Source organism: Chiloscyllium plagiosum, unplaced genomic scaffold, assembly GCF_037043375.1.
Source record: "Chiloscyllium plagiosum isolate Xiang-an unplaced genomic scaffold, Cpla_swu_hap1 HiC_scaffold_35, whole genome shotgun sequence".
Taxonomy (NCBI): Eukaryota; Metazoa; Chordata; class Chondrichthyes; order Orectolobiformes; family Hemiscylliidae; genus Chiloscyllium; species Chiloscyllium plagiosum.
This window is the reverse complement of record NW_028270173.1, coordinates 10,134,646-10,158,324: the sequence shown is the minus strand read 5'-3', so window position 1 is coordinate 10,158,324 and position 23,679 is coordinate 10,134,646. Positions and strand designations below refer to the sequence as shown.

The 23,679-nt window shown below is 42.2% G+C and overlaps 1 protein-coding gene across 1 annotated transcript in view; it reads right to left on the bottom strand.

Annotated features, from left to right (window-relative positions):
- The window catches only part of neu1 (neuraminidase 1), a 35,269-nt gene extending 16,074 nt beyond the window's left edge, over positions 1-19,195 (bottom strand). The window contains exon 1 of the mRNA XM_043678249.2: positions 18,938-19,195. Within this exon, the coding sequence (XP_043534184.1) occupies positions 18,938-19,096 (159 nt within the window). The 5' untranslated portion in view covers positions 19,097-19,195. The remainder of the gene's footprint in view (positions 1-18,937) is intronic.
- Positions 19,196-23,679: the final 4,484 nt, after the last annotated feature.

Below are 23,679 nucleotides of genomic sequence, written 5' to 3'. Positions count from 1 at the left end.
TGCCAAACCTGCTGAACTTTCCCAGTAATTTCTGTTTTTGTGTCAGATTTCTAGAATCCACAGTTCTTTTAGTGTTTTTGTACAGTTACATCATAACCTCTAAACAATGTATTAGTTAGGAACTGCTGAAGTATTTTATGTAGTTCTTGTCACCACACAATGGGAAGGATGTGATTTCACTAGAGGGTGCTGGAGGACTTCACCAGGATGTTGTAGTTATGAAGAGATTGGTTAGGCCGAAGGGGCTAACAAAGGTGTACAAAATTATTGGAGGCACAGATAGGGATATCCGAAAGCATCTTTTCCCTTTAGCAGAGTTATCAAAGTCAGGGCATAGATTTAAAGGTAAGGGCAGGAAGTTTACGAGGGGATTTTCAGAATTTCTTTTTCACCCAGAGATAGTTGGCAGATGGAACTCAGAGCCTGAAAAGATGGTAAATGAGTTTTTAGACGATATTAAATAAGTGTTTAAATGATCACAAAGTGCATTGTATATAAGGCTATGGGCCAAAAGCTGGAAAATGGAACTAGGGTTGTCAGATGCTCGATTCCTGGTGTGGACTATAAGACATCTTTCCATGCTGTTTAAAATCTATAATTCTATTATATGTACAGACTTTCATAATCTGATTAATAAAACAAACCACTCTTTAATGTTTAAATCCATTTAGATTAAAATAAAACAACCAGAAACAAATCACTATTTAATTCAATTATTTTACACAAACTTCACCACTGTCAAAATTTTGGCTTGAATGAAATGCGCCGAATCAGACCTCAAAATAAAGCAATGCAATTACCAGGTACAGCTTCTGATCAGATTAGATTACTGACAGTGTGGAAACAGGCCCTTCAGCCCAACAAGTCCACACCAACCTCCGAAGAGCGACCCACCCAGACCCGTTCCTCTACATTTACCCCTTCACCTAACACTATGGGCAATTTACCATGGCCAATTTACCTAACCTGCACATTTTTGGACTATGGAAAGAAACCGGAGCACCCAGAGGAAACCCACGCAGACAATGTGCAAACTCCACACAGACAGTTGCCAGAATTGAACCCGGGTCTCTGGCGCTGTGAGGCAGCAGTGCTAACCACTGTGCCACTGTGCCAATCACAAGTATGATGGTTTTGTAAATCTGATACCAAAAAATAAACAAAACTGGAAATGCTTAGGTCAGATAACATTCATGGACAGAGACACAGATGGTCTTTCATCAGAATTCTAAAACTTAAATTTGTTTCTTAGATGTTGCCTAATCTGAAAATGGGAATCGGTTTAGTTCAGTTGGCTGGATTGTTGGTTTGTAGAGCAGTGTGATGACAATAGCATGGGTTCAATTCTCATCACTGGTTTGAAGTTAACATGAAGGACTCTCCTTTTCAACCTCTTCCCTCACCTGAGGCTTTGTGACCCTCAGGTTAAATCACCACCAGTCTCTTCACTCTAATGAGAGAGCAGCCCCTTCTAATATGATCTGGTAAGACTATAGCGACATGAAACAACAAATTCACGTCATTTCACATTGATTATGTGACTATACATTTCTGTCCACTGAGTGAGTAATTTTAACCTAACTCACCAGATGGAAATCCCACGGTACCCAGTAGTATGCTGGTTTACACACAGCCAAACAAACCCAGACAGGCAATAAAATTGGGGACTGTGTGAAAGCATTGTTGCATTTGAACCTATCTATTCTCAGCAGACAACTTAGCCTAAAATATTCTAATCAATCACTTTCAGGTGCTCAGATCGAATTTTACAAAATTGAAGAAAGCACTTCCTTGTGTTGACCCACTTTCCTGTCCATATGATCCACAGCCAAGTAGAACACAGATATCAGTACAGACGCAGGTAAAAATGGAGATAAAGCTCTTCAAATCCGAATAGGTTATTGTTTGGAAAATAATCTCAAGTCATGTGTTGAGTTAATTACCATTGGGTAATAACTGGATGATAATTGTGCTAAGTCCATTGCAGATAAGGGTATTTATTACGTGGAATTATTGGCAAATGTTGTTCCACTGTGACTGAATTTTACATCTGTTGATGTGATCTACATGATTGCATTTGTTTCTCAATGTTTCAGTTGTTAATTTCACAAGACTAGAGGCCAGCCCTTAGGTTGAGTTTCTCTGATGGTACTTGCAGAGGCAGAGGTGGGCAGAGATTGGGAGAGATGGAGACCATGGAGGGATTTCAAAACAAGAGGAAGTTTAAAAATCATGGTGTTTCCTCATTCGGAATTAATGTAAGGAGCACAAGGGTAATGATTGCTTGAGGAAGCATCAAAAAGGACAGTGAAATTGAAATCCAGATCGGTAAGGCACTTCCAGAATAGAACAGAAATCTATGTTAACGATTGAACAAAATATAGGCTATTTTTGTAATCAATAGGTATGTAGCATTGAGTTTAAGTTAGTTATCACGCATTAGCCAATCAAGTGTTATATTGTTCACTCAGCTACATCCTCTTTTCTCGAATCCATCCACATTGTATTAGTCTTTTCCCCCATGATATAAATGTACCAACAATCCTGTCAATGTAGTATTGAGAGAGTGCTAACTATATAAGGCACTACCTTACTGATAAGACTGACAACTTTTTGTGCTAGATATGAAAGATCTCAGAATATTATATTTATGAACAGGAAAGTTCTTTCTAATTTTTTGGCAACTATTTAAGTCTCAACTATCATTGTGAGAAACATTGTCCAGTCATTATCACTTTGCTCTTTGGGGGAATTGTGTTCTGTTTTACACTGAGTTGACAGAGATATAGAAAGAGAGAATGGGAACAGGCCATTCAGCCCTTTGAGCCTGGACTCCTGTTTAATATGACCATGGCTGATCATTCAAATATGTTTCTCTTTTGATTCTGTCCGATCCTGTCACTATTTTCCAAATGCTCTGCTATTAAAGCTTTTATAATGGATTCTAGCATTTAACCACTATTTAGGTCAGGTTAACAGGTCTATAATTCCCAATGTTTCCCAACATTTTTCAGTTGTCATTTGTATTCTCCATTATGAAGGCATAATCAAAGTATAGTCATAGAGATGTACACCATGGAAACAGACCCTTCGGTCCAACCCGTCCATGCCTCCCTCCTCCTCTAACCTTAATTAAGAGTCCACAGACGTGCCACAAAAAGAGGGTCTAAGGAAGTTTAGATCGAAGAGTGAGGCTTCAGCTCAGGACTCTTTGACAAGGAGGTTGAGTGAAGTGATTACACCACAGTTGAAGAGGGTGAAGACATGACTGCCCAGCTGGTTCAGTGCGCTACGTGCTTGATGTGGGAGGTCAACAACTCTGCTGTGTCTGGCTCGTATATGTGTGGAAAGTATGTGCACATTCAGCAATTGACCGAGCATATTTGCAGCGCTGACGAAAGAACTCGAAGACCTTAGGCTCATCCGAGAAAACGAGATCTTTCTGGACAAGACCTTCAGCGATGTTATTACACCAATCATGCCAGAAGAGAGCAGACGATGAGGAAGGCGGAGAGGAGACAGGTGCAAGAGACCCCGGAGAAGTACCTGTCAGGAACAAGTTGAAGCTTTTGGAAGCAGAGACTGATGACACTGCCAGTTCGCAAGGCGGCCAAGTTTGTTAATCAAAAGTTGCCGCAGAGGCAGAGCGGAAGAGTCGGACATCGCACAGAGCCGTGGTAATAGGGGACTCCATCATGAGAGGAACTGACTGGGGTTTTTGTGGCAGCAGACAGGATTTAAGGATGGTGTGTTGCTTTCCTGGTGCTAGAGTGAAAGACATCATGGACAGAGTGCAGGAAATCCTCAAGGATGAGGGTGAAGAGCCAGAGGTGGTGGTACATGTCGGCACAAATGATGTCGGGAAGAGGAGGAGGAACATACTACAGCGAGACTTCGGAGAACTAGGAAGAAGGCTGAAAAGCAGGACGTCCAAGATGGTTATCTCCAATTTGCTTCCAGTTCCTCGGGCTAGTGTGGCCAGAAACAGGGAGATAATGGACTTGAACGTGTGGTTGGGGAACTGGTGCAGGAAGCAAGGATTTAAGTTCTTGGATCACTGGGGTATATTTTGTGGTAAACATAAATTCTACAAAAGAGACGGCTTGCACCTTAATAGGTTAGGGACCAGTATTCTGGCAGGCAGGTTTTCTACTGCAACACCGCTACATTTAAACTAAGTAGCGGGAGGAGGGGACAAGCTGCATGTTTAAAAAGGAAATTGAAGGGAAAGTTAGAACAAGAGAAGTCAAGAAAGACAACTGTATTAATGAGGCAGAAAACTCGGAAAGGCATCATGCTGTAAGGTTGAGTGAAATAAGGGTTGATGGGAAGGGTGAGAGCAGTAACAAATTAAAAATACTATACATGAATGCACGAAGCATTAAACATAAGATGGATGAGCTTGAGGCTCTTTTGGAAATTGGCAGATACGATATTATGGGGATAACTGAGACGTGGCTTCAAGTGGACAGGGCCTGGGAAATGAATATTCAAGGATACACGTGTTATCGTAAGGACAGACTGACGGGCAGAGGGTTGGGGTGGCCTTGTTGGTAAGGGACGATATTCAGTCCTTTGCGCGGGGGGACCTAGAGTCAGGAGATGTAGAGTCAGTGTGGATAGAACTTCGAAATACCAGGGGTAAAAAGACCCTCTTAGGAGTCATCTACAGGCCCCCAAACAGTAGTCTGGATGTCAGATGTAAGTTAAATCAGGATCTGAAATTGGCCTGTCGCAAAGATGTCACTACAGTTGTAATGGGGATTTTAACATGCAGGTAGACTGGGAGAATCAGGATGGTATTGGACCACAAGAAAGAGACTTTGTGGAGTGCCTCAGAGATGGATTCTTAGAGCAGCTGGTGCTGGAGCCGACCAGGGAGAAGGCAATTCTGGATCTGGTATTGTGTAATGAACCAGAATCGGTCAGAGACCTCGAAGTGAAGGAGCCATTGGGAAGTAGTGACCATAATACAATAAGCTTCAATCTGCAATTTGAGAGGGAGAGGGTACAGTCGGAAGTGACAGTACTTCTGTTGAATTATGGAGCTATGAGGGAGGTGCTGGCCAAAGTTCAATGGTGCAATACCTTAGCAGGGATGACCGTGGAGGAACAATGGTGGATATTTCTGTGTATAATGCAGACGTTGCAGGATCAGTTCATTCCTAAAAGGAAGAAAGGTCCCAGGAGGAGGCATGGGCGGCCTTGGCTGACGAGGGAATTAAAGAAACATATAAAGTTAAAAGAGAAAAAGTATAACATAGCTAAAATAAGTGGGAAAACTGAGGACTGGGAAGCTTTTAAAGAGCAACAGAGGATTACTAAGAAGGAAATATGCAGAGGAAAAATGAGGTACGAAGGTAAACTGGCCAAGGATATTAAGGAGGATAGTAAAAGCTTTTTTAGGTATGTGCAAGGCAAAAAAATTGTTAGGACAAAAATTGGGCCCTTGAAGACAGAAACAGGGGAATATATTACTAGGAACAAAGAAATGGCAGAGGAATTAAATGGGTACTTCAGATCTGTGTTCACTTGGGAAGACACAAGCAATCTCCCTGAGGTAACAGTGGCTGAAGGACCTGAACTTAAGGGAATTTATATTTGCCAGGATTTGGTGTTGGAGAGGCTGTTAGGTCTGAAGGTTGATAGGTCTCCGGGGCCTGATGGTCTGCATCCCAGGGTACTGAAGGAGGTGGCTTGGGAAATTGTGGATGCGTTGGTGATTATTTTCCAGAGTTCAATAGATTCGGGGTCGGTTCCTGAGGATTGGAGGGTGGCTAATGTTATACCACTTTTTAAGAAAGGTGGGCGAGAGAAAGCAGGTAATTATAGACCAGTTAGTCTGACCTCAGTGGTGGGAAAGATGCTGGAGTCTATTATAAAGGATGAAATTACTGCACATCTGGATAGTAGTAGCAGGATAGGACAGAGTCAGCATGGATTTATGAAGGGGAAATCATGCTTGACTAATCTTCTTGAATTTTTTGAGGATGTAACTATGAAGTTGGACGAGGGAAATCCAGTAGATGTAGTGTACCTGGACTTTCAGAAAGCTTTTGATAAAGTCCCACACAGGAGGTTAGTGAGTAAAATTAGGGTGCATGGTATTGGGGGCAAAGTACTAGATTGGTTTGAAAATTGGTTGGCTAATAGGAAACAAAGGGTAGTGATAAACGGCTCCATTTCGGAATAGCAGGCAGTGACCAGTGGGGTACCGCAGGGATCCGTGCTGGGACCACAGCTTTTTACAATATATGTTAATGATATAGAAGATGGTATCAACAATAACATTAGCAAATTTGCTGATGATACAAAGCTGGGTGGCAGGGTGAAAAGTGATGAGGATGTTAGGAGATTACAGGGTGACCTGGACAAGTTAGGTGAGTGGGCAGATGCATGGCAGATGCAGTTTAATGTGGATAAATGTATGGTTATCCACTTTGGTAGCAAGAACAGGAATGCAGACTACTACCTCAATGGAATCAATTTATGTAAAGGGGCAGTACAGAGAGATCTGGGTGTTCTTGTACACCAGTCAATGAAGGCAAGCATGCAGGTACAGCAGGTAGTGAAGAAGACTAATAGCATGCTGGCCTTCATAACAAGAGGAATTGAGTATAGAAGCAAAGAGGTGCTTCTGCAGCTGTACAGGGCCCTGGTGAGACCACACCTGGAGTACTGTGTGCAGTTCTGGTCTCCAAATTTGAGAAAAGACATTCTGGCTATTGAGGGAGTGCAGCGTAGGTTCACGAGGTCAATTCCTGGAATGGCAGGATTACCTTACACTGAAAGACTGAAGCAACTGGGCTTGTATACCCTTGAGTTTCGAAGATTTAGAGGGGACCTGATTGAGACGTATAAGATTATGAAAGGATTGGACACTCTGGCAGTAGGAAACATATTTCCACTGATGGTGAGTGCCGAACCAGAGGACACAGCTTAAAAATACGGGGTAGACCATTTAGGACAGAGCTCAGGAGAAACTTCTTCACCCAGAGAGTGGTGGCTGTGTGGAATGCTCTGCCCCAGAGGGCAGTGGAGGCCCACTCTCTGGATTCATTTAAGAAGGAGTTGGATAGAGCTTTCAAAGATAGTGGAATCAAGGGTTATGGAGATAAGGCAGGAACAGGATACTGATTAGGAATGATCAGCCATGATTATATTGAATGGCGGTGCAGGCTCGAAGGGCTGAATGGCCTACTCCTGCACCTATTGTTTATTGTCTATTGACCAGATATCCCAACCCAATCTAGTCCCACCTGCCAGCACCCAGCCCATATCCCTCCAAACCCTTCCTATTCATGTACCCATCCAAATGCCTCTTAAATATTGCAATTGTACCAGCCTCCACCACATCCTCTGGCAGCTCATTCCATACACGTGTGAAAACGTTCTGTGTGAAAAAGTTGCCCCTTAGGTCTCTTTTATATCTTTCCCCTCTCACCCTAAACCTATGCCCTCTAGTTCTGGACTCCCTGACCCCAGGGAAAAGACTTTGTCTATTTATCCTATCCATGCTCTTCATAATTTTGTAAACCTCTATAAGGTCACCCCTCAGCCTCCGACGCTCCAGGGAAAACAGCCACAGCCTGTTCAGCCTCTCCCTGTAGCTCAGATCCTCTAACCCTGGCAACATCCTTGTAAATCTTTTCTTAACCCTTTCAAGTTTCACAACATCTTTCCGATAGGAAGGAGACCACAATTGCACACAATATTCCAACAATGGCCTAACCAATGTCCTGTACAACCGCAACATGACCTCCCAACTCCTGTACTCAATACTCTGACCAATAAAGGAAAGCATACCAAACGCCTTCTTCACTATCCTATCTATCTGCAACTCCACTTTCAAGGAGTTATGAACCTGCACTCCAAGGTCTCTTTGTTCAGCAACACTCCCTAGGACCTTACCATTAAGTGTATAAGTCCTGCAAAGATTTGCTTTCCCAAAATGCAGCACCTCGCATTTATCTGAATTAAACTCCATCTGCCACTTCTCAGCCTATTGGCCCATCTGGTCAAGATCCTGTTGTAATCTGAGGTAACCCTCTTCGCCGTCCACTACACCTCCAATCTTGGTGTCATCTGCAAACTTACTAACTGTACCTCTTATGCTCGCATCCAAATAATTTATATAAGTGATAAAAAGTAGAGGGCCCAGCACCGAACCTTGTGGCACTCCACTGGTCACAGGCCTCCAGTCTGAAAAACAACCCTCCACCACCACCCTCTGACTTCTACCTTTGAGCCAGTTCTGTATCCAAATGGCTAGTTCTCCCTGTATTCCATGAGATCTAACCTTGCTAATCAGTCTCCCATGGGGAACCTTGTCAAACGCCTTACTGAAGTCCGTATAGATCACATCTACTGCTCTGCTCTCATCAATCTTCTTTGTTACTTCATCAAAAAACTCAATCAAATTTGTGAGACATGACTTCCCACGCACAAAGCCATGTTGACTATCCCGAATCAGTCCTTGCCTTTCCAAATACATGTACATCCTGTCCCTCAGGATTCTCTCCAATAACGTGCCCACCACTGAGGTCAGGCTCACTGGTCTATAGTTCCCTGGCTTGTCCTTACCACCCTTCTTAAACAGTGGCACCACGTTTGCCAATCTCCAGTCTTCCGGCACCTCACCTGTGACTATCGATGATACAAATATCTCAGCAATGTGTTTAAATGATCTCCCATCTTGTTGTTCCCAGTTATAACTTCCCACTTCACATACCTACAGAAGCCTTTTCAATCAGGTTGTGTGCTCTTCCCAAACTTACTCTCTTTTCTCTGACTTAATCAATTTCTTTGCTGATATCTAAACTGCTTACAATCCTCAGGTCTGCTGCTGATTTTTGGCCAATTATATGCCCTTTCCTTGGATCTAGTATTATTGTTGATTTCTCTTGTTAGGCACAGTTGGGCCACATTTTGTGCTTTATTTTTGTTCCAGACAGAATTGAACAATTGTTGCAGTTCCTCCGTATGATTTTTTTAAATTACTTGCCACTGTCATCCCTTAAAGTAATGATCCCCAACTTATCATAACCAACCATGTAGTGGCTGAAAAAAAACTCCCTGGCTTGGAAATCTAAAAAAAAACACATGGTTATAGTCTCAGAATAAAGGAGCACCCAATTTGAACAAAGACAATGAGAAATGTCTTTATTTAAAGGGTTTAAAGCTTCAGAATATTTGATCCTAGAGGGTTCTCAGTCATTAAGCACATTCAAAACAAAGGTCTTGAATTTTGGGTATTTAAAGACAAGATGGCTGTGAAGGAATGTGAAGTTGAGTTAAAGGTGATCTTACTGAATTACATAAGAGGTTTGTGCAAAGTGCAGTCCAATTTTATCATGCTTTATTAGCTGTAATGAATTATTTTTTGTGGCTATAAGCAGCAAGACTAGAGAGACAAGAATATTCTAAATCATTGCCTTGTATTCTCAGCAATAGAATTGATTAATACTCAGGAAAAAAAATGTTCACAAAAATAAGATTTACTGTGGTGTCTTGTCACACCTCAAGTGCCTCAAATCATTTTAGTGAGCTATCGTTTTAGAATTTAAGTGATCCCCTATTGCCAAACAGAGAAACCATTTTGCACGTCAAAATCCTACATTGAAGTAGAGTCATAGAGATGTACAGCATGGTCCAACACATCCATTCCGACCAGATATCCTAAATTAATCTCGTCCCATTTTCTAGAACTTGGCCCATATCCCTCTAAACCCTTCCTACTCATATACCCATCTAGATGCCTCTTAATTGTTGTAATTGTACCAGCCTCCACCACTTCCTCTGGCAGATCATTCCAAACAGGCATGAAAAAGTTGCCCTAAGTCTCTTTTAAATCTTTTCCCTCTCACCTAAACCTATGCCCTCTAGACAGTTAAAGATCATGCTCAATTTTTAACCTCAACTTCACATTCCTTTACAATCATCTTATCTTTAAAACCCAAAATTCAAGACCGCTGTCTTGAATGTGCTTAATGACTGAACCTTATGAATGTTTAAACCTTTTAAAATATAATATACAAGTAATGTTTTCTGGAACACTTGTAAAATATTTTCCAAATCATAACACACAATCTTTACTAAGAATCTGAAGTGGCTGATGGGATGATTAAATGCCTCATCTAAATGCTAGCCATCATTACCAATGCTTAAAAAGGGATATTCATGTGCCCAGGTACAAAGTCAGTGAAATATGCATGCTCCATCCCATTCCAAGGAGCCATTTGGGGAAAAAAAAATACAATAAATAACAAACCACATGAAACAGGTAGACAAGTACTAATTTGAATAGGAATCAGATATATGGAAGTTGGTTGCAAAGTGGCACATGGATCCAAAATTGGCAGAGAGGCAGAAAGTAGAAGGTAATATTGTTTATGGGCCCTTGATTCCAACAAGGCACTTAATATCATGGTAAACATTAACTGTTCAGACTTAAACATAGGGGATATTATCAAGAAACTTGGGCAAATCATAAAAATTGAGGGGTGATAAAAAAATTAGAAGGATAGCAGTAAGTTGTAAAAGGATATTAATGGACTGGATACTTGGACAAAACAGCAGCAAATGGAATTGTACCTCAAAAGTCAGAGGTTATGCACTTGGGGAGTGCTAACAACAATGACTCTGAAAGGCAGGACCCCTGGATAGTACTAAAAATCTTGGTGTGCACAGCCATAGCTTCCTGAGACTACCAGGGCAATCAATAGTGGTTAAGGAAGGCACATGGGATCCTTGTCTTTATTAGTCAAGGCAAAGAATAGGCAGGGATGTAATGGTGGAACTACATTAAAAAACTGGTTAGGCCACAATTAGAGTACTGTGTGCAGTTCTGATCACATTATGAGAAGGCTGTGATTGCAATTTGAGGATGCAGAGAACATTTACCAGGATGATGCCTGGGGTGAAAGGTATGCGCTATGCAAAAAGATTTCTTAGGCTGGATTGTTTACTCAGAAGATTGAGGTATATAATACAGGTTTATAAAATTATGCAGGGTCTAAATAGGATGGAATGGAAAGGAATTTTTCCATTAGTAAAGTGGACAATAACCAGGGATTTCTGCGCAGAGATAATCATATTCAAGGGAAGGGAATTGCCCAGATCCATTTTTACATTTCCAAATATTATAAGATTCTTGGGGACTTAGGAACTTACTGTTTTAAAGATTTTCTCAGTAGTTTATTGTCATCACTTGTATCTTGAACAATGTTGAAACATAAGGAAAACGTTTGTCTGTAGTGTCTTTCTCATCCTGCTAAGGAAGTGAGTGGTAGCATGTCGTTAACATTTTTCAGTGAACAGAACTTAGCTAATTTCCTGCTAAGATGAGCTAAATGGAGAACAAAAGAGAAGCTCCTACTGCCACTGTATCCTGTCACTGAAATTAACTCCTGTCAAAATGCATTTCAGGATAATGCATTAACTTGCAACCTACAATATCTCCATGATTCTTTACATGAAATGACAGTCAAAAATACACAACAAAATAAAGGAGTACATCTTTGGGCATTTAGAACTTGGGTTTCTCAGAGCTATTTAAAAAAATGAGGGGTCAATCCTGGCATTGAAGAACCAGTCAGCTGAAGGTAAGCTGCCAATAGGGAGGATTCACAAGACGCTAAAGTTGGAATAATGCAAGCTCTCAGGATGTTGAGGGGCTAGAGAAGGCTACAGAGACATGAAAAGGGTGAAGCTAAGCATGGATTTGAACACAAGGTTGAGAATTTTAAAAATAGCTCCTGGTACAAAAATATAACTCAATGTAGGTCAGTGACCTTAGGAACAATGCAATGGATAATAGTTATGAGATAGACTGCAGAAATTTGGATGAATTCATGCTTAGAGGGCAGTACGTGTGAGGCTAGCTAGAAAAGCATTTAAAAACAAAATAGCAAAGAAAGGATAGATGTGCACAATGTACTTAACTGACTGAACAAAGTTATTTTTAAAAAGGCATTTCAATAGCAAAATGATTACCCAAATTGGTCCCAAATTAATTTTCTGCGATATCAAATCTATTGATTTCAGTCTTGAATGATGAAACCCAACCCTCTGGGATAGACAATTGACAACACTCAGTGATAAATTAGTTTCCTCATTTCAGTTCTAAATGATTATCCACTTATTCTGAAGCTGTGTTCTAGATTGTCCACTTGGGGGAAAAATATTCTCTCAATATCCATCCTGTTATACACATTCAGAATCTTCTATTTCAATGAGATCAACTCTCATTCTTCTAAACTTAAGACAGCATAGACCCAATTTTCTCAGCCTCCCATCCCAATTAGTGCAATTTTGCCAGACCGTCTCCAATGCTAGTATATCATTCCTCAGATAGGGACATGAAGACTGCACAAAATATTCCAGGCTTAGGGTCAGCAAAACCCAATACCCTTGTAGCAGACCTTCTTCATGTACTTCAGTCTCTATGCATGAAAGGCCAAAATGCCACTTGCCTTTCTAATGTCATGCTTGGAGAAAGTGAGGACTGCAGATGCTGGAGATCAGAGCTGAAAAATGTGTTGCTGGAAAAGCGTAGCAGGCCAGGCAGCATCCAAGGAGCAGGAGAATCGACGTTTCGGGCATAAGCCCTTCTTCCTGCACGCTAACTTTATATTTCTTGTAGGAGTACACAAGTTCTCTTCAAACATCAATTTCAAGTATCATGCCTTTTTATAGAATATTCTGCTTGTCCAACTTCAGTAATTCATGAGTTGTGAGCTTTGCTGGTTGGGTCAGTGTTTGTTGTCCATCTCTAGCTGTCCTTGAACTGCTGCAATCCATTTAGTGTTCATGATGCTATTGGAGAATGTGTTCCCAAACTTCAAGCCAGTGACACTGAAGGAATGGCAATGTAATTCAAGTTGTGATGGTGAATGGCTTAGAGGGGACCTTGCATGTGATGTTCCCATATATCTTCTATCCTTGACTTCTAAATAGTAGTGGTCATGGGTTTGGAAGGTGGTGTGTCAAAGGAGCCTTGGTAAATTTCTGCAATGCATCTTGTAAACAGCACACACTTGCTAAGCTAAAAGATGGTTGTGCCAACATGACTTCAAACAAAAACAAATGATCTGGGCACAATCACGTTTTATGAACCTTTACCAAACGGCTCCTTGTAAACTTACAGTAATGATTTCCCTTCATTACTAAACTTCCAAAGCACTCAGGTTGGCTACAAATTACTTTGAAATATCCCGAGATCAACAAAGGGATATGCTAAGTCTAGCTTCGATTTGAACTTCTGGTCTAATCCATCACCTACTTCTACAGGAATTTTAACACTAAAGAGAACTATGGGTGCTGGAAATCAAACAAAAACACAAGTTGCTGGAAAAGCTCAGCAGGTCTGACAGCATCTTTGAAGAGAAATCAAAGTTAATATTTCAGGTCCAGTGACCCTTCCTCAGAAACATTAACTTTGATTTTTCTTTACAGATGCTGACAGGTCTGCTTAGCTCTTCTAATTTTTGTTTCTACAGGAAATTTTATTGAGTTTTATTGATATAGACTTCTCATAGCATTAGATTTTGTAATGAAGCAACACATGGCTCAACAGATAAATGGTGAGCAGCAATGGATGTGATCTCTTAACTTGTGGCCAAGTAACTTTGCATACACGTAGAACATTTGATCAGCTTGCACTCAAACCATTATACATCCTAGAAGTCTCTCATGCTTAATATTAAACAATTTCCAAGATCTACCATTAGTATAAATTCAGAGATCAACATTAACAGTGGACCCCTAGAGCCAATGGCAATCTCCAACCAAAATTCAGTCATATTTAGTAATTGCAATCCACATTATCAGCATGATCTCTGAATATAATTGCCAGAAATTTGCAAGGTTTTTGATGATGAACTGTTAGTGATCCTATTAATCCCTCTGAATGTTACCAGCAGCTTCAAAATTTAGCACAAATGCAAGCGAAAAAAAAAATCAAACCCATGAGGCAGTAATCTGGAACTCTCTACCATGTCACAGGCTCCACAGTGGATTTATCCTCACATTTCTTCCCCACCCACTCCTCTCATTGTAACCATTGAAATCAACTGGTCTGCTTTTCAGCACTGACAAGTTTATCGGTGTTCATTTTCACAATGCACAACAGAACTTGATAAGTTCATCCCCTTCCACTCTCATATTAGTGCTAGAAACTTCAGGACAAGTGCACCTATCTCATTACAAAGGATATCTGAGGCTACAGTTGTACAACGCCTTGGAGAAACTATGATGTGGAGGAGCCAGTGTTCAACCAGGATGAACAAAGTTAAAAATCACACAATATCAGGTTATAGTCCAACAGGTTTGTTTGGAAACATTAGATCTCGCAGTGCTGATCCTCCATCAGGTAGCAGTTTTGTCTCCTTATCTAAAATATGCTTGTACTGGAGGAAGTGCAATGAAGATTTACCAGACTGTTTGCTGGGACAGCAAGTCTGTCACAAGAGGAAATACCGTTTTGATGACTGGTGATCCCTGGAATTTAGAATATTTTCAGAGAATTTAGAGGGGGGAAATCTCATTGAGACATAAAACACTAACAGCGCTGGACAGACTGGATTCAGGGATGATGTTTTCTGGGGCTCAGAGTCCAGGGGTCACAGTCTCAGGATACAGTGTAGGCCATTTTGAATTGAGATATGAGGAATAATTTTTTCACTCAAAGATGAACCTGTGAAATGTTTTCTACCACAGAGGGCTGCGGAGTTGAAGGCACTTAATAGGTTTGCAAAAAAAAAGATAAATTTCTAGAGATCAAAACCGTCAGGGAGTATGAAGAGACAGTGTGTGTTTGGCATTGAATTGGAGGCTCAGCCATGAATAGGTCCAAAGGCAGATGGGCTTGATGGGTTGAGAAGCCTATTCCTACTTTTTGTTTCTACAAGTAGCAGAGAAAATAACCATCTTAGAGTCAAGATAGATTCAGAAATTAAATACAGAGAAAGAAAGAAAAGACATTAAGATATTTTATATTTGACAGCAACCTGGAGTGGTTTAGTACCCACAGAGACACACGGGACTTACAAATGAAATTGTTTCCTTTTCTGGGAGTCTAACTATTTAGAACATCGAACATTACAGCACAGTATAGACCCTTCGACGCTCAATGTTGCGCCAATCTGTGGCACCAATCTGAAGCCCATCTAATCTACACTATTCCATTCTCGTCCATATGCCTAACAAAACGACCATTTAAATGTCCTTAAAGTTGACGAGTCCATGACTGTTGCAGGCAATGCGTTCTCTGAGTAAAGAAACTACCTCTGACATCTGTCCTACATCTATCATTCCTTACTTTAAAGCTATGTCCCCTCGTGCTAGCCATCACCATCACCTATCTAACCCTCTGATTATCTTATATGTCTGAATTAAGTCGCCGCTCAACCTTCTTCTCTCTAACAAAAAGAACCTCAAGCACCATATTTGCACGCCAGTACATTAAAAGGGAATTGTAATAAACATTTTTCCTCAATAAGTTTAAATCATGTTTACAGCGCAATGGCAATAGTATCCTGAAATTCACAGAAGAATCGACAATGAGATCTCATGTGTAGTGGTGCAGATTATTGAGGAACTGATAATATGTAACTCACAACATATTGCTGCTTTTACTAATACACTTAAAACACCTTATGCTTTAACTCACCGATATTTTCCCAGCAAATTCTGGGTCACAGAACAAACACACCTGCTGTGTGCGGTCAAACTCTGTACAAATAAAGTTTAAGCATTCAATTAAGAACAAATCCAAGCCACACACAACTTGTTTTGGCAAATGAAACACAGTCCATGCTCATTCTACCAAAACAAAGGATTGGACTGGGACATTTAGATCTTCAGTCTAATGCTATCCCAACTGATCTATTTCAGTTGCCACAAACTTTAGTTCAAGTGAGAAGCAACACTACTGTAATTACAGAAAATAGCCCACTGACAAATGAATACGGATTCAAAAGTTTGCCAACTAAATTGAAATTTAGCACTAATTCTAATTTAACACTAAGTGGTTGTGACAGACACAAACATGTCAACTGATCAAACTCCAACTGGAGCAACGATCATGAGGCACTTAGATTTATCTTGTAAGTCTGTAGCATGCAACAAACCGAAATAATGATGTACAAGTTCACAAAGGTATAAACCATTCACACCCTGTACGCTTCCCCTTACCTCCAAGCCAGTTTACATCCCCACCAAAGCTAAAGTTTTTAACCAATTCAAACGAGGAAACCTCCACAAGCAAATCAGTCACTTGGTGTTTCCCAACCCCAGTCCCAGATCCCAGATCATTCACCATCCTGAATTGGGAACATATTGCCATTTCTTCACGATCACTGGATCAATTCCCAGGAACTCCCTCCTTAACAGTACTGTAGGGGTACCCACACCAAATGGACTGCAATGGTACAAAAACAAAATCAGTTCACCAATATTTTCCCAGCAAGTTCTGGATCATAGCTATTGTGAAGTTGGGTACAGTACTTGTAGATCAGGAGGCAGCAAGTTAGAATGTTTGTAAAATTGTTAAATGGGGAAAGCGTTGTGTGGTCCTTTTAAAAGGTGTTATTTCTGTGCTTGACTTTGCCGTTACACAGAGAGCATTTGAATTAAAAGGCTGGACAGTTAGCAGGCCAAGCAGCAGTTTTTTTTACCAAAACAAAAGGTTTTTGAATTTAGCCAATTTGAACCAGACACTTAAACACCAAAAACTTACTAAATTTAAATCTGATGGTTTTGACAACATAGAATCAATCCTATTGTAAGAAATATTGATATGTGATCAAGGGTAAAAAGGAGGAAATTGGACAAAGACACCAGAGCTAACTGACATCCCGCCACAGCTAACAGCTGAGAGAGAGACAGACAGACAGACAGACAGAGAGAGAGAGACACACACAGAGAGAGACACAGAGAGAGAGAGAGACACAGAGAGAGAAATTGGCTCTCATAGTCACCTATGTATTAGAGAAAGCACATTCCAAACAATAACAGTACCAACAATGAAGAAACGACAGAAAAAGGCATTTCTTGGAAGAGGCATTTCAGACAGGAGAACAACAGAGGGAGGCACAGAACATTTTTTTTTAAAACAGATGAGTGAGAATTGTATTCATTGGAACAACATCCTATTAGAATCTTGTTTCTTTAGGAATAGTTAGTAATTAGAAGGGCTTTATTCAGTTTGTTAATAGGTCAGTTAATTTGTTCAGTGTTAGAGTTAGATAAATCGTTACGTGTTGATTTTAAAGGAAGTATCAGGGATTTATTACACTTAACCACCAGAAGTTGCTGAAGAGACCATTCCCTCTGCGACTCCCTGGTCAGATCCACACCCCCCACCAACCCACTCTCCTCTCCCCGCACCTTCCCCTGCCATCGCAAGTAGTGCTAAACCTGCACCCACACCTTCCCCCTCAACCCCTTCCAAGACCCCAAATATCCTTGCACATCCGACAGAAATTTACCTGTACTTCCACAAACGTCATCTACTGCACCCGTTGCGGTCTCCTCTCCACTAGGGAGAGGGGACGCCAACTTGTGGATCGTTTCAGAGAACATCTCAGGGACACCCACACCAACCAACCCCATCACCCTGTACCTGAACACTTCAACTCCCCCTCCAACATGCAGGTCCTGGGCCTCCTCCATCACCAAACCCCAACCACCTGATGCCTGGAGGAAGAATGCCTCATCTTCCATCTTGGGACCCCTCCACCTACATGGGATCAATGTGAATTTCACCAGTTTCCCCATTTCTCCTCCCCCCCGAACTTATCCTAGTCCCTACCTCCCAACTAGGCACCACACTCTTGAATGGTTCGACCTGTTCATCTCCCTTCCCACCTACCTACTCCAGCCTCCTCTCCAATCCATCATTTATACCACGACCTTCATCTACTTATTGCATTCCCAGCTACCTTCCGCCCAGCCTCACCTCCTCCCCCCCCCCCCCCCCCCCATCCCATTTATCTCTTAGCCCCTTGGCCCAAAGGCCTCATTCCTGATGAAGGGCTTATCCCCAAAATGTTGACTCTCCTGCTCCTTGAATGCTGCCTGACCAACGCCATACTCTTTGACTACACCACATTTCATGCTCTTTAAACAGGTGGGAGGGTGAGATGCTCCTCTTTTTTTTAGATTAGATTACAGTGTGGAAACAGGCCCTTCGGCCCAACAGGTCCACACTGACCCGCCGAAGCGAAACCCACCCATACCCCTACATTTACCCCTTACCTAACACTACGGGCAATTTAGTATGGCCAATTCACCTAACCTGCACATCTTTGGACTGTGGGAGGAAACCGGAGCACCCGGAGGAAACCCACGCAGACACGGGGAGAACGTGCAAACTCCACACAGTCAGTCGCCTGAGTCGGGAATTGAACCCGGGTCTCTGGCGCTGCGAGGCAGCAGTGCTAACCACTGTGCCACCGTGCCGCCCACTGGGTGTTTCAGTTTCAGTTCAGTGGGTTGGGGAGTCTACTCCACTTTACAACACAGCACAAATGTAAACTCCAGTACAACTCAGAGTAGGCAATTGTGTTGGCACAAGCTAGGCCACCCACATTCCCTGAATGAATAAAAAAAGATACCAAGACATCTCCCCCACTTCCCTCATTCCTCCCTCTCCAGTTTTAGCAATGAATTCTCCCAGTTCCTGTCTCTGGCACCACAACCCCTACAATTCTCGTCTCCTGAACAGCCTCCCCTCGGTCTCTGCTCCCAATTCCTAATTCATTGACCCTTCCAGCCCTCTCCTCCTTCCCAGGCTTCAGTCCGAGATCTTGACAGTCAAAGAGAACCCCTCCTCAATCCAAACCCTCCCTCCTATTACCCCCAATCCAAGCCCTGTCCCTCATGGCCGGATTTGGGGGGGGGGGGGGGAGGGTTGGGAAAGAGCGTGTGAGCTTACCTCGGCCGGGAGTGCGGTTCCACGAAGCAGAAACAGAGGGAGCAGGAAGAGGCCGGGGAGCAGCACAGGCTGCTGCAGGGCGACAGCCACTTTCCGCGTCAAGCCGGCCCCGGAAAAGCACCAAGGAGGAAGAGGAGGCGGCGATGGGACCATCCTCATCCACACCCGCGGCTACTCTGTCACAACTCCCCGAGATCCATGAGCTGATCACAGAACACTCCCCAAGTCTGCAAGCAGCAGCTCTCCCATCACTCCCTCCAGCCCCGGGTCCGCTGCTCGGGCCGGATTATTATTACGTCGTATGACCGCCCATTGAGGGGCGGAGAATGAGACATTTCCACATGCAGAGAGAACTTTCACTTTCTGCACCGACCCAAACCCCAAAAGGAAACTCAACCAACCGAGCACAGGTTCCCTATTCTAAACAGACACAACTAATACAGGACCCCCCCCCCATAACTTAAAATAATAATGTTAACACGTAGGTATAGGAATACGTTAAAACAAAATAGCCGGAGATCAGAAACGAATTTTCTTTAAAAAAAAACATGATTTGCTGGAGAAACTCAACAGGTCTGACAGCATCTCCGGAGAGAGAACAGAGTCAACGATTCGACACCAGTGACCCATCTGAACTGAAGGGCCACTGGACTAGAAACGTTTACTCTGTTTTCACAGGTGCTGCCAGACCTGCTGAGGTTTTTGTACCCCCCGCCCCCCAGCAGGTGTCTGTTTTTAAATCACAGGAATATATCCCCTTTGCTGTTCGGATCACATTCAGGGTATTTCAGGGAAGGTCAAAGTGTTGATGTGGCGTCCCTCTCAAACACAGACCTCACAGTGCAATGGCACTTACCACGCAGAGCAAGTGTGCTGGTTTGGGCATTTTTACAGGATGGAAGACAATCCTAATTTTCTAGGAGAAAGTGAGGGTTGCAGATGCTGGAAATCAGAGCTTAAAAATGTGTTGCTGGAAAAGCGCAGCAGGTCAGGCAGCATCAAAGGAACAGGAGAATCGAGAAGGGCTTATGCCCGAAACGTCGATTCTCCTGTTCCTTTGATGCTGCCTGACCTGCTGCACTTTTCCAGCAACACATTTTAAAATCGTAATTTTCTGCATGCAAGGTATTTGCAGCCAGAAAGCAACAGAAGGCTAAAAACTCAACTTCAAGGAGAGTTACAAGTGTGACCTGAAGGCCCAATTCACTGATTTGTTTGTACATTAGGGAGATACTAACAGCATTAAATAGTGATGTCAGCTTCAAGCTGGCATATCCATCTTCGCAAGGGAAAACTTGAAAATTAATGTATCAGTTATGCTGGAGCTCCATTTTGAGGTATGCAAGAGGATGCAGTCATAGGTTTTACAGGTTTATCCCCCTGGCCATTGACAATCAGTGTTCTTTCCAATTTACATTCCTGGGCATCGCTGGCTGGGCCAGCATTTATTGCCCTTGAAGTGAGTGACTCGCTAGATCTAGTCCTGAAGAAGAGTTATACCTGAAACGTTGACTTCTCCACCTCCTGGTGCTGCTGGCTTGCCGCCTTCCAGCCTCCTGCTTGTATACTTTAGATTCCAGCAACTGCAGGTTTTTTTTGTCTAGATGTTTTCAGAGGGCAGATAAAAGTCAACCACCATTCTGAAGAAGAGATGCTAAACTGGAAACATTAGCTCTGTTTCTCTGTCCACAGATGCTGCCAAACCTGCCCTGTTCATCCAGCATTTTCTGTGTTTCTTTAAGATTTCTAGCATCTAGTATTTTGCCTTTATAAGAGTCACAATTAGACCAGACCATATAATTATTGCAGATTTCCTTCCCTAAAGTGTATTAAGATTGATGCCACACAGTATGGAAACAGGCCCTTCAGCCCAACAAGTCCAAACTGACCCTCCGAACAGCAACCCACCCAGACCCATTCCCCCACCTTATATTTACCCCTGATTAATGCACCTAACACTACAGGCAATTTAGCATGACCAAGTCACCTGGCCTGCACATTTTTGGATTGTTGGAGGAAACCGGAGCACCCGGAGGAAACCCACGCAGACACAGGGAGAATGTGTAAACTCCACGCAGTCAGTTACCCTAGGCAGGAATCGAATCTAGATCCCTGGCACTGTGTGGGAGTAGTGTTAATCACTAAGCCACCGTACCACCCATTATTAATGAACTTGATGCATGTTTAAATAACAATTAAGAATAGTAACACTGTCACCATCATATTGTTATCCAGACTGGACACTCCAGATTGTTTTTATTGAATTCAAATTGTATCATCGGCCATGGTGGGATCCAAACTCAGAACATTAGTGATTCTGGATTGCTAGTCTAGTGGCATTATCTACTGCACCACAACCTCTCCAACAATATCTTGATGGCCTAACTATAGACTGTTATTTTCCAATGATACCTGACAACTAATTCAGAATGGCACTTGCAGAAGAAGTCTGTCTCTCATTGATTAATCTCTTCAGTCATCATAAAGAAGTCACATGAAACTAACCCAACCCCAACAAATTTGATTCTTGCACACTCATAATCCTATGGATATGGCAGGATGCTGAATATGGGCAGCACAGTGGTTAGCACTGCTGCCTCACAGCATAGGGTCCCAAGTTGAATTCCAGCCTTGGGCAACTGTCTGTGTGGAGTTTGCACATTCTGCCCGTGTCTGCGTGGGTTTCCTCCCACAGTCCAAAGATGTGCAGGTCAGGTGAATTGGCCATGGGAAATTGCCCATCATGTTAGGTGCATTAGTCAGAGGGAAGTGGGTCATACAAATATGTTTGAAAGGTTGTGAAGTTACCCACTTCAACTATAGTCGCAAGCAGTGCATTCCAGGTCCCGATCATACTCTGGATGAAAAAAGACATTCCTCAAATCCCTTCTGGACCTACTGCCTATCACCTGACAATGAGAGAAATGGAACAATAGGAGAAATACAAAAATAAATTAATTCACAACTTAATTTTTCATTAATGGAAACTCTCCAAAATTCCGAAACACATTGCTTATTTTCTATTCAGAGGAATAGTTAATGAGCAACATGGACTAATGAATGAACTATGCCTCAGTAACAATCACAGTATTAGCAATGTGGACTCAGACATGATTATTTGTGCAAGAATGATTATAGAATCCCTACTCTGCAGAAATAGGCCTTTTGGCCCAAAAATTTGCAACAAATCTCAAAAGAACATCCAGCCCTGACCCTAGCTCCATGTTTGCCATGGCTAATTCAACGAATCTGCACAACCCTGGACACTATGGGACAATTTAGCATGTCCCATCCAGCTAAGCAGCACATCTTTGGAATGTGGGAGAAAATTGGAGCACCTGAGGAAACACACAGAGAGAACATACAAACTCCACACAGACAGTCACCCGAGAATATAACCCAAGTCCCAGGTGCTGTGAGGCAGCAGTGTTAACCACTGTGCCATCATGCTGCCCTTATACAATTTATTCCCTGACCAGGAACTGAACCTGGACCGCAGCAGTGACAGCACCGAATCCTAACCACTAGACTTCTGGATTACAATATTTTCTCGATTCACTTCAGATTACCTGCAGTGATAGCTGACAGAAAGAATTTTCTTTTTTTTTAACAGTCAAGCTGATTGGTTCACGCAGAGTTCTGCTAATTTGGACAAAGGTGACACTGGGTACATTCTGTTTTGTTAAAATTCTAAACAGACTAATTTGAAAGACAGCATGCTTTTAGCAATTTGATTCCTCCAAATAAAAAGTGTTTGCTGTAGATATCACGTAGATCCCAGCTATGCCTGCATTTTTGAACAATATGCAGAACCTTCTTTGTTTCAGTTCTTCCTAGGTTTCCCCAGTCCAATGCCCCCTCTTTTTCTAATCCACTAATAACTGTACTAATGCTGGTTCCTGACTTGGGCCTGAATTGGAAAATTCAGTTGACTTAAGTTTCCATTCTCATCCCTTTTTTCACCTTCATGTTTCTCCAGCTGCTCCTTTCATCTCCTTAGCCTATGTCCAGAATATGGATACAAGGACGTAATTTACCATTTTTCACTAAAGAGCCACTGATTCCCACAGCCACCTCTAATACCGTCTTTCACAATCTGCTTCCTGTAAGAACTTTGTTCCATTCTGCCAAGTTTTATTATTTGCATCTGATCTGATAATACAACTTTTCATAATGTAATTATATATATTTACACAATATGTCTTGATACAAACTTCTATACATGAAGGTGAGATGTGACATCAAAGCTGTGTTTGACTGAGTGTGGCATCACGGATCCTGAGCAAAACTCACGCCAATGGGAATCATGGGGAAAGCTCTCTTCTGCTTGCACAAAGGAAGATGGTTGTGGTTGTTGGAGGTCCATTATCTCAGCTCCAGGACTTTCCTGCAGCAGTTGCTCAGGGCAATCAGTGTACTAGGCCCAACTGTCTTCAGCTGCTTCATTAATGACATTCCTTCCACCATCAGGTCAGAAATGGGGACATTGGCTGAGAATTGCATAATGCTCAACACTATTCGCATCTCCTCGGGTCCTTAAACAGTCCATGTCCAAAAGTAGTAAGACCTGGGCAATATCCAAACTTGGGCTGACATGTGGCAAGTGATACTTGTGCCACACAAGTGTCAGGCAATGACTATCTTTAACAAGATAGAATCTAACCATTTCACCTTGTAATTCAATGGCATTACCATCACTGAATCCCTCATTTCAACAAGTTGGCGTTGGTGGCTTTGATGGT